General features: G+C 54.0%; 1 protein-coding gene across 5 annotated transcripts; it reads right to left on the bottom strand.

Moving 5' to 3' along the window:
• Positions 1 to 233: 233 nt before the first annotated feature.
• Positions 234 to 8,404, bottom strand: KIF12 (kinesin family member 12). Of its 5 annotated transcripts, none has more exons than XM_053572940.1 (19): positions 8,265 to 8,396; positions 8,103 to 8,168; positions 7,933 to 8,011; positions 7,527 to 7,654; positions 7,311 to 7,386; positions 6,806 to 6,940; positions 6,524 to 6,659; positions 5,431 to 5,522; positions 5,090 to 5,246; positions 4,282 to 4,400; positions 4,092 to 4,196; positions 3,426 to 3,528; positions 3,254 to 3,344; positions 2,961 to 3,047; positions 1,957 to 2,038; positions 1,779 to 1,883; positions 1,140 to 1,240; positions 933 to 1,051; positions 234 to 589 (listed from the first exon to the last, which is right to left on the bottom strand). In XM_053572940.1, exons 1-19 carry the CDS (start codon positions 8,291 to 8,293, stop codon positions 390 to 392), a joined length of 2,010 nt encoding a protein of 669 aa, XP_053428915.1. In that variant the 5' UTR covers positions 8,294 to 8,396; the 3' UTR covers positions 234 to 389. The 5 variants fall into 5 exon arrangements, 2 of the variants coding, with proteins under 2 accessions (XP_053428915.1, XP_053428925.1); XM_053572950.1 differs by having other exon boundaries at positions 467 to 589; positions 834 to 1,051; positions 8,265 to 8,400; XR_008376263.1 differs by lacking the exon at positions 234 to 589 and having other exon boundaries at positions 1,004 to 1,051; positions 1,140 to 1,497; positions 8,265 to 8,402.
• Positions 8,405 to 11,290: the final 2,886 nt, after the last annotated feature.

Below are 11,290 nucleotides of genomic sequence, written 5' to 3'. Positions count from 1 at the left end.
GAGTGGTTTGCCTCATGCCTCCTTCATGGAGACATGCACCACTCAACTTCCCCATGACCCCCAGTGGCATGTAGTAGTTGCTCAATCAAAACTTATACAGTCCATGAAAGGAGATGGGAACCAGGGACCTCACAGACCAGGGGGGTGCACACCTGTGCTGAGAGTCCCAGCCCCTTCTCTCTTGGATTCCTGGCAGGGAAGCAACTGACTCTTCAGAACACAGAACCAACCAGGCCTGGACTGACGCCTCCTTCTTTATTCATATGTTCATCATCTGCTGCCTGGTTTCTCCTGAATTCAGTCTCATGTCTTGTGGTCTGGGGCAGCACCCTCCCCGTGCTCCCCTGAAAAAGCTGCTAATCCCATGCACTAGCTGGAGAGAGTGAGGCCTAGGGACGCAGAGCCCAGTCTGAGGTCACACAGCCATCTTCTGGGTTTCCACTCTGCCTTGAGCGGGGAGAGAGGACTGGGCCCGGGCTCCGTGCAACCTTGCTGTGGGGTGGCTGGCTCCGACCACGTCGCAGGGAACTACCAATCTGGTCTCTGAGGGCCTCCAGTCTCTGGGCCAGGTTTTGAACTCCAGCTCCACCTAAGAAGCAATGAGACTTGAGGCCTGCCTTTCCTTAGACCTTCCTTTCCTTGGACTTTCCCCGACCCACATCCATCTGGGTCCCAACATCCTCTAGGGAAGCCTCAGGGGTTAAGTACCCTCCATCCTTCCCTCTACCCTCACTATGGGCTCCAACGCACATCTGGGCATGCAGGTGGTCCTACAAAAAGAATCCTAAGTTTGGGAACTAGGAAGATTTTAGAAATCACCTCTCAACACCCACCCCATTTCAGCAGTGGGAAGACTGAGGCCTAGAGAGGATGGATTTCTGGCTCAAGATCACATGGAACACTAGGAGCCCTTCCCTTCCTTCCTTCTTCACCTCTCAGCACTGGTGATGTGCTCGGTGGCGCTGTGGGCAGGGGAGGTGCAGAGGGTACCACATCCTCCTCGGTCAGCATCTCCGCCAGGACTCTGGTCTGAGTCCAGTCTCTGTGGCTCCTGGGCCAGGGGAGTTGGGTGGTAGGAGGTGAGGCTTTGGGCCCAAGCCTCCTCCTCCCCGACCCCAGTGCCCTAGAGGTGGGCCCACCTCTCTCTTGGGCACTTGGCAGAGCTAGGGCTGCATGGTGGTGCCCAGAGTGGGGGTCGGGCAGACAGGGACCTGCCTCCTGGAGCCTCAGGGCCCAACACCTGTGGGAAAAACCAGAGCCCACAATGGTAACCCCAGCCTGCCTCTCTGTGTCCCACTTCCCTGGTAGTGACTGTAATCCTGGCCATGCCTGCCCACAGGGTGCCAAGAATGTCAGGTGGGCTAAAGGAGTGGCGTCTTGGTCACTTTCCTCTGTGGGCAGCAGAAAGTTTTCGTGACAGTCTCTTCTGAGAGCAGGAGCGCCTGAGGGCAGGAACCATGTCTAGCCATGTTCTGAGTGCCAGAGAGAGGTAGGCACCTAGCCAGGAGTGAAGGGAGAGTTACTGGTGGAGCGAGTGAATGTATCAGTGAGTAATGATGGAGTAAGTTCCCGAAAGAAGGCAGGGTGGGAGGAGGGTGAGTGAGGCGAGTAGTTATTCCAAACCCTGGGGGTGGGGAGACAGAAGCTAGCCATTCCCTCCCTGTGAGCCAGGCCTGGAGTCCGGGAAGCCCCTGCCTGGGAGCCTCCTGGACTGGGCTCTCCTAGACCAAGGTCTCTAGTGTTCCCACATCCCACATCCCCAGCCTGAACTTTCCTACCTGCTGCACGTGGCACTCCCCCCAAGGGCAGGCCCAGTGGGCCAGGGGCACTCGGCACAGCGGGCAAAGGTGACGCCAGGGGCAGGAGGAGAGGGGCGGCAGTACCTACAAGACAGGAAGTCAGAGGCGCCACAGCACCCCGGCTTGTCACCCCTCTAGGTTGGGTAGTGAGACTCACATGGCAGGAGGGAGCTGGTACCATCAAGCAGGGACACGGTGGTGCTGGGCCCGGTTGATGGTGGTAGCAGGCAGAGAGGCGCCTGGAAAGGATGCTGGGGTCTATGCCTGCAGCCCCAACCCGACCATCAGTCTGGCCTCCTGGAGACTCACCAGTTGCCAGGCTCGTTCTCAAGGTTTTACAAACCAACACATTCCTTCCAATCTTTTTTTTTTTTCTTTTGTAGAGACAGAGTCTCACTGTACAGAGTGCTGTGGCGTCACACGGCTCACAGCAACCTCTAACTCTTGGGCTACGCGAGTCTCTTGCCTCAGCCTCCAGAGCAGCTGGGACTACAGGCGCCCGCCACAATGCCCGGCCATTTGTTGCAGTTTGGCTGGGGCTGGGTTTGAACCCGCCACCCTCGGCATATGGGGCTGGGTTTGAACCCGCCACCCTTGGCATATGGGGCCGGCGCCCTACTCACTGAGACACAGGCGCCACCCTCCTTCCAATCTTTAAAACAAGCCTATAAGGCTGGGCGCGGTGGCTCAGGCCTGCAATCCCAGCACTCTGGGTGGCCACAGTGCACGGATTGCCTGAGTTTAGGAGTTTGAGACCAACCTGAGCCAGAGGGAGAGTCCACCTCTAAAAATAGCTGGGCGTTGTGGTGGGTGTCTGTAGTCCCAGCTACTCAGGAGGCTGAGGCAAGAGAATCACTTGAACCCAAGAGCCTGAGGTTGCTGTGAGCTAAGATGCCACAGCACTCTACTGAGGGTGACAGAGTAAGACTCTGTCTCAAAAACAAAAACAAAAACAAAAAACAACAACAAAAAACCAAGCCTACAGAGCAGGCACTATGATCCCCATTTTACATAAGAGGAAATCCAGGCAGGAGAGGTCAAAAAACTTGCCCAAGGTGATACATCTAGCAAGTGGCAGAGCTGGAAATGGAACTCAGCTGGTGTGGATCCAGAGGTCAGACCCTATCCCAGGCCTGGCTCTAGGCTGGTGGCCGCGCTCACCTCTCTAGCTCCTGGACCTGCTGGGCCAGGACCCGCTGCTCACTCTGGGCCAGGTCTCGGCTGCTCTGCAGCTGTCTCTTTTCTTTCCTGAAGGAGAGTAGACGCCAGGGATGGGACAGGAGGCAGGGCTGGCAGGGCTGTCAGTCAGCCTCTCCTCATTGCAGTGCAGTATCAGCCCAGGAGGCAGGTGGGGCAGAGTACAGCAAAGGACCAGAGAGGGGAAGCAGTGTGGCAGAAGCAGCCCAGCAGTGAGGGGTGGAGGACAGAGTCCCCTGGCTGAGGTCTGGACCTACCTGAGCCTCTCATTCTCCAGCATGAACTCCTGCAGCATCCCGTAGAGGTTCCGCTGGGCCCAGGCCATCTGGGTGCCACTGAGCCCTGAGGCTGCAGGGAATCAGGAAGTCACTGGATCCACAGGAGCCTTAGGCCTACCCACATCCCTCTCTGCCCCCAGGGAGCTCATACCTTTGCGTTCCATTTGGTCCAGCTGGAACTGCAGGTGACGGTTCTCCTCCTGGAGCTGCAGCCTATCAGTCTCCACACGCTGGGTCTGCTTTGCCACAGGGGACTGCAGAGACAGAGGCCCAGAATTGCCCCTTACAGTGGTACAAATTGTGCACTGCACAAGGGTTCCAGCCATGGGAAGTGAGTGAGGTCTAAAATCAAGCCCATGCTTCACCTGCCAGCCTTACCTCTTGGCACAAGGCTGCATCTATCTGGAGGGGACACCTTGTCCTAATTGCACCATCCTAAAAATCCCCACTCTGAGCTGGGCTTGGGTCAAGGCCAGCTCCAAACTCAGTTCTGTCCAAACTTTGGCCAAGATTCTGACCTCAAACAAGACTTATATCAGATCCTCCACTCAGCTCACACTTAGCCATGATACCATCTGGGATCCTGGCTACACCCTAATCATATCATAACTCAGACTCTAACCTACCTCCTGCTCTAAGCCCGGCCAGGACACAGGCTGGGACCCTGACCCCACCTTTCCCAATCATGGCACCATTTCCAAGATTCCAACCCTAACCCCAACTCTGACCCAGTTCTAGACTTCAATCACAATGTCATCTAAGGTTCCAACTATTGGCTGATCTCCCCAGCCTGTCCCTTGTGTCTCCCTTCAGTCACCTTGGGGGCCTGCGGCCGGGTGGTGACTCGCTGAGCTCGGCTTGCATATCGCAGGGTGCTGAGAGTTTCAGGAAGACACTGGGCTGAGGGGGACACGCAGGCCACCTGGGGAGGACTCCCCCTGAGTGCTGCTGTCTAGGAGCCCACTCCTCAGGACCCAGCCTTCCCTGCCACACCCCCCCTTGGATACCATGAGGGTGACCCCACGCCCCCCAAGGGAGTCTGCCAGCAACTTGGTGAGCTTGCTGTCCCGGAAAGGGATGTGGCTCTGCTTTCGCTGTGGGTCCAGCAGCAGGGAGATGCAGTGACCTGGGTGGGAGAGCAAGGCCCAGAAAGGTTACATCACTTGCCTGAGGCCACCCAGCTGGCCCCCTGCAGAGTGAGGATCTCCACCCAGGCCTGTGTGACTCTAAAAACCCATCTCTCCATGTGATGACATTACTCAGTCATATTGGTCTCCACCAGCTCATTGGGGCTCCTTATGGGGTAGAAATGGCCCTGTTACCCTTGATCCCCCAAAGGGCCTAGCACATAGCATGGGCTCAGGAAGTTTCCAGTGAATGGACTGAATGAGAAGGAGTTTTGTGAGCAGCTGTCATGCACACCACCAGGGAATGTGAGACCCCATCCCTTAAGGATCTCAAAGTCCAATAATCTAGAATGGGAGGTGAGGAGACAGGTCTTGTTACTGAGCCTCAGTCTTCTCAACAGCACAAGAGACAGGATGGACGTCTCTGAAGAGTCATCTTCTGACATTGAGTGTTTCTACACCCAAATTAAAATGTAACTATACATCCATAGAGTGTACAGACTCATAGATAATCGATGTTCTGAGAAGGGAGAAGCCAACAGGAGCTAAGGCCTCTGGTTCCTGGATCATAGCTCTGTCACCTCATCCGTGCACTATAACTCCTCTGGTGTTCCCCACTTTGGACAGAAATAGGCCAGGTGCCACAGAAGGGCTCAGAAAGTCAGACCAGCTGGCCCCCAGGTCTCACCCAGGGCCAGCAAGCTGCGGTTGATGCTGTTGGCCTCAAGCATCAGCTCCCCACGGGATCCTGTGGCTGTCACCTTCTCGCTGCCAGCCAGGTCTACGAAGCACAGCTTCCCACCAACAGGGGGCTCCCCAGGGCCCACAGGAGGCATCTGCTGAGCCTGGAAGATCAGGGATTCATGGGGACTTGGGAGGGACCATCCTTATCAAGGTCACAAGGTTCACAAGGCTAAAGGTTTCCATGATCACCCCACATGCATGCCTATGTTGGTTTATATAACCCGGTGCAGACCCTTGTGGCTGGGTGGCCCCAGGCCAGCTCCTTCCCCAAGCCAGGGCACTCACAGTTCGGCAGCTGATGTAGACAGTGAGCAGGGCATGGCTCCGGCTAGAGGCCTGGTTCAGGGTGTGAGCTGACCTCCTCCGACGGCTAAGACCTGGGAGGGAAAAACATCAGGAGTGGAACTTGGTAGGAAGAACAGGAAGAAAAAGGAACAAAGGAATCCTGAGAGCAGAGGGTGGGCCTGTGCAGAGACAGAGAGGCAGGAAAGTTAGTGTTGGTTCAGGAAACGATGGAATATTGGGGCAGATATCTCTAGCCCAGATAGGTGAAAGAGGGGATAGAGAGAACGGAGCAGAAGAATAACAGATCTGCATTTTTCTTTTTTTTCTGAAAGCATTTCAAGATGTCACCCTGGGTAGAGTGCCATGGCATCACAGCTCACAGCAACCTCAAACTCTTGGGCTTAAGCCATTCTCTTGCCTCAGCTTCCCAAGTAGCTGGGACTTACAGGCACCCGCCACAACGCCCAACTATTTTTTGTTTGTAGTTGTCATTGTTGTTTGGAGGGCCCAGGCTGGATTTGAACCTGCTAGCTCTGGTGTATGTGGCTGGAGCCCTAGCCGAATGAGGTACAGGCACTGAGCCGAGATCTGCATTTTATAAACATTTTATTGCTGTGCACAGGGAGGGAGAGAAAGTGAGGCAGAGAGATCAGCTGAGAGGTGTGGCATAGCATCCTCAGTGCCTATCAGAGGATGGGTGCCCAATGAATATTTGCTGAAAAAATGAATAAGACTGGAACAGAAGGGCTTTATAGCCTAGGCTGAGATCTGACCTTTATCCTCAAGGGTGGAGGGTTTGGAAAAGAGGGATGTGTTTTGCGAAATAGAGGAAAATGGATTGACAAGGGAGAGTCTGGAGATGCAGAGACCTCCCTAGGGAGCCAGGACTAGGCCTGGCTGAGGCAGAGGCCTGGGCTGGAGAGGAGTCTGCCTGGAAGGCAGAATCAGCAGGCTCTGGGCAGCGGTGGAGGTGGGGGACATCCTTGGGCTGTGCCTTTGAATTGCTGGTTTCTTGGTCCTTTTCCCCACAACAGTCACTTCTCAAGCCAAAGCTCCAGCTTGCCTGGCCCATACTCAGAGAAACAGCACGCACCCATCTGTAAAAGTTCCATCAGGGCCTCCAGACTCGAAAACTCCACGACCCGTAGTTGTTCCACGTAGAAGCCTCGGGTCTTATTCCAGCGAACAGGGAGAGGCCGGGGAGACCCCAGGCTCAGCAAGTCCTGAACCTGGGAGGTTAGAGAGGAGGGTGAGGGAAAGGACTCTCCGAGTCTCCGTGCCCCTCTCCCCCGACCTTCCTGACAACTGTCCCCAACTCCTTGGAAAGAAACTCCTGGGTAGCCTCGTGGGCTTTCAATCTCTCCTATTCCCTTACCTGATCATTGTAGATCTCCAGATAGGAGGCGCGGAGGGTGACAGGGGCAGGCAGGTGCTGCACGCGGTCTAACAGCCAGGCGAAGGTCCTCTGCATGATGCCAGCCAGGCTGGGGGGTACGGGCTCCCCCTCCCCCTAAGGGCCAAACCAGCTCAACCTGAGGCTGGTCATCTCCATCTTCACCACAATAATGATTACCCTTTGTAGAGCTGGAACCGCACCAAGTTCCCGTACAACAGCTCATGTAATTCTCACAGGTGGTACTGTAGCCTCCATTTTACAGGCAAAGAAACTGAGAGCTAGTTTAAGGGGCCAACACTTGAACCCAAATGCTCCAAATGGGGAAGCCCCTTCTGCTCTCTGGTCCTCCGTGTCCTTGTCTGCAAATCAACTGCGCGGGCTGCACGGTTCCAGCCACTTCTTTGTGAGAGTCGCGCTGCCTGCGGCTCCCCAAGCCCACAGAGGCCCGACGGGGGCTGGGGGAGCTCCCCAGCGCTCGGCTCACCTGGGGCGGGGGTCCAGTTAGGGTGTAGGTCTTCCCGGAGCCGGTTTGGCCAAAGGTGAAGACGGTGCAGGAGAAGCTGCGGGGAACAGGGGAAGGCCACGGGCGGCGGCCGGTGGTGGGCGTGGGTGAGAAGTTAGAGGGGTGGGCGACTAGGGGCCGGGGCGTGGTTGCGGGCAGGACTCCGCCGCGCTTTCCGCCCAGCCGCGCCCCACTCACCCGCGCAGCGCCAGCTCGCCCAGGCGCCGCACGCCGCAGGCCCGGAACACGTCCTCCTGCGTGCGCGCCCCGTCCAGCACCGCGCCGAAGCGGAAAGCCACCTCGGGGCCTCCGCCCGGAGGGCTCACCTGCGGAGGGGGCGGCAGAGGGGCGGGCACTCTGGTCGCCGCGGGCCACTCTGGGGCGGGGGGGCACTCTGGAGGGGCAGGGCATTCTTGGGGGGCCTCCAGGGAGGGCTGCACTCTGGAAGACCCGGCATTCCGGAGGGACTGAGCACTCTGAAGGGGCGGGGCACTCTGGAGGGGAACACTCTGGGGGGAGGCTTGATTCTAGGGCAAAGTTGCCTGGGCAAGCCCCGAGGATGGCCTTTCTTCCCGGGGTTGGGAGGAAGAGAGGGGTTCCTCACCTGCAGAGTCCGGGTCCCTGAGCAGTGCAGCACGCTCTGCTCCCCTCGACGCAGCTCCGCGGAGCTCATAGGACGCACCCTGGGGTCCGACAAGAAGGCGGATCGGTACGTCCTGACGTCTTCTTTGGTCCCTGCCTCGCCCGGGTGCCTCCCACCCAACCTACACCCACCTGAGCACTACTTGAATGGGCGTTTCCGGCCCCTCTGGTCCCAGCTCCAGGCTCCGCGCGGGGTCCCTAGGGCAGCAGCGCGAGTCACCTTCCCTGCCCCCAGCGGCTGGCTGTCGGCTGGGCGTTCAGGACCCCCCTGAACCTCTCTGAGGCGCTGCTTACCCGTCGGGTGACCCGCGTTCCTCCTCCATGTCCTGCTCCGCACACGGAGTTAGCTCCGCCTGAGTCTCCTTTCTTCCCCTCCCCAGTACCCTACCCCTCTCCTCGACGCTGCACTGTCTGCACACATCTTCCGCTCCCACCCCCATCCCCCATCCCAGGCAGCCATCCATCCGGAGAGGTTCCGGCCTGCCCAGGGCTAGCTAGTTAAAGATTTACCCACCCCACTGCAGTGGTGGAGAAAGTCTCTCCCAAGCCAGGGGACCCCTAGCCAGGGGGGTTCCGGAGTCTGAGGATTCCTTGCTCTTGCCCAGTCCCATCAGGAGGGACTGACCTATGGAACTCGTACACAGCTGAGGATACCTAAGCAGGGATGGAAAAACTCCACCAAGACCACAGAGGTAACCTGTGTAGAGCAAGGACAAGGCTCTTCCAACTCTCTCCACATATGCTCACCCTCCCCTCTGGTTTCATAGTCACCTTCCACCCCAGCAGCTGGGGTATCTTCTCAGCCCAGGGTCTAGGGAGGGGCCGAGGTCTCAGTTCTGGGGAAGACCTCGCTGGATTGAGTCTCCGAGCTGAGCTGAAAACACGTTTCCAAACATCTGGTTAAACACTGGGGCACCTGCTGTCTCTAATCCCAAGGTTAATACAAGGCCCAACACAGTTGTTTAACCCTCTCCTGGTCTGGCTTATGAGTGCAGCAGAGGCAGCTGCAAGTGTGTCGGGATGGAGCTATTGCTCATTCTGTGCCAGTCTCCTGGCTGGGCGTCTGGGCATAGGAATCACATACAGACTTGCCGCTTCCCAGCTCACAGTCTGGCTGGGGAGAGGGATAAGTTCAATCCAGTATGTAGGGCCTTTGAAGGAGTGCAGAGCCGTGTAGGAGCCAGGGAGGCAAGGAAGTGGAGCTGGCAGGTGAGGATGTTGCAAGAAGAAACTACTGGTGTGGGATGGGAGATGTGTGTGGCATAGGAGATGTGGTCTGAGGCTGGACCCAGCTCGTGGAGGGTATAGAAAAAGTCTGGACTCCTTAGAAAGCCATGGAGCCATTGAAAAATTACAAACAGGGATATAACACCATCAGATTGTTATTATTATTGCTGTTCTGGCTATCTCTGTATGCTCTGAATATTTTTGCAAACTCCCCCAAGCACACATTAGGGCAAATCCCTACAAATCATCTCCTCTCAATGTAATACACTTTATACCACCACAAATGATAGCCAACTATCAAAGCCACACTGCTGGGGAATAGGCTATCTTGGGTGGCAGTGAGCTCCCCGTGCACTGGAGGTATGCAAGAAAGAGCCAACTGACCTTTTGAATATAGGACTTTCTACCTGTATTTACAGGGAGAGTTCTGTAGAGCAAAGACCACTGCCTCCATATCTGTCACTAACTTCCCACAGAGCCTTGGTCTTTCTTAACCTGGCTTCTCTCGGTAAAAAGGGATTAATGATCTGTCTCCTATTTTACATGGTTGTTCTGAGACTTCAGTGGGACAGTATAATTGAAAGTGATTCATAAGTTGTAAATAACTACCTAAAAGCAAAAATAAAAATTCCTAGATGATCACTAAGATCCCTTTCAATTCTGAAGTTCCTCAATCTTTTATATTTTTGAATCATTGAGATGGATAGGAAAAGAGTTACCATCCCTGCTTTTCAAATTAAAAAACAGGAAAACAGGTAAGCAGGGGAGGTTGTCTAAGGCAAAAAGCAGCTATAAATGGCAAAACTGAGAATTAAAACCCAGAACTAAGTGCTCTAAGTCCTAATGCTGTCTGTTTTGGCAGGTTGCTTTTTTCAGTTGTAAACCCACTAAATACACAGGTTGCTCCTTTAAATGCCCTTAAAAATGTTAAAGACTATCACTCATCTGCATCTGAGAGTTCATTGGTTTAATCACATTGCTGTCCCTGCTCAAGCTGGACTGAGATGAGCCACATTGAAGGGATTTTATATGTGAATGTTGGGGATAAGGTGAGTTGGGCGGTGGGTACTTGTTCACTGGCCTTCCCAACCTGATCAGAATGTGTACATCAGTGGATGTCCACAGGCAAGCAAAGTCCTTGTTCTGTTCTGAGTGCAAACACCTGCTACCCTTAAACTGAGCACCCCTGAGCAATTTTTTATTAAGTCTTCTCTGGGTGCCAGGCTTGATCTAAATGACAAAACAGACACAAATCTAAAAATCCTGTCCTTGTGGAGCTCATCTCTAGTGAAGTGGGAGAGGCAGACAATAAACACGAGCATATAAATAATTTCCACAACATGTTACAAGCTGAGAAGTGCTATGAAAAGAAAAATCCGTCTGGATTGGGGTCGGGATTGAGAGTGCTGGAGATGGGAAAATGTGGTTTAAATAATACGGTCATGAAAACCTTAAGAAGGTGTCATTTGAGGAAGAACTTCAAGGAAGAGAGTGAGTTAGCCAAACAGACATTTTGGGGAAGATCATCCTATGCAGAAGAAACATCCCATGCAAAGGTCCTGATATGAAGCATCAGTGTGTTCAAGAAATTGAAGAAGGCCAGGGTAATAGGGACCTGATCACTGCAACCTTAGATACCCCTTTAAGGTCTTTGACTTTTGCTCTGGATTGATGATGAAGGTAATGAGAAGTGGTCAGATTTTTGAATATATTTTCACTACAGCGTCACAACGCTGAAGTGAAAGATGAATTAAAACTACTAGATTGATTAAAATGAGAAATATTGAAATATCGAGTGAAGCATGTGAAAAAATAAAGATAAATATAAAGAACCAGCTAGGGTATCTTAAACTGCTAAAAACCCCAGCAAAGAAAAATACTGGAAAAACAGCCACAGAGAGAGAGAGAGAGAGAGAAAAAAAAAAAAGACATAATGTTCAAAGCAGCACTAATAAGGCTAACAGCTACTTTAGAATAGAATTTTGGACACAAACAATATAATGACATCTTTAAAGTGCTGATATTTAAAAAGAAACCTAGAAAAGTGTTTTTCAGGAATGCAGGTAAATAGACACTTTGAACAAACAAAAGCT

Source organism: Nycticebus coucang, chromosome 2 (assembly GCF_027406575.1).
Source record: "Nycticebus coucang isolate mNycCou1 chromosome 2, mNycCou1.pri, whole genome shotgun sequence".
In the NCBI taxonomy this organism is placed as follows: domain Eukaryota; kingdom Metazoa; phylum Chordata; class Mammalia; order Primates; family Lorisidae; genus Nycticebus; species Nycticebus coucang.
This window is presented reverse-complemented; position numbering and strand designations above follow the sequence as displayed.

Excerpts from the sequence above, each read along its gene's own strand:
- KIF12 (XM_053572940.1), bottom strand. The coding sequence starts at position 8,293 with ATGGAGGAGGAACGCGGGTCACCCGACGG. Across the intron at positions 8,169-8,264 it reads GAACGCGGGTCACCCGACGG|GGACCCCGCGCGGAGCCTGG; the intron begins GTAAGCAGCGCC and ends CTGCTGCCCTAG. Across the intron at positions 1,052-1,139 it reads GCCAAGTGCCCAAGAGAGAG|GAGCCACAGAGACTGGACTC; the intron begins GTGGGCCCACCT and ends CCCCTGGCCCAG.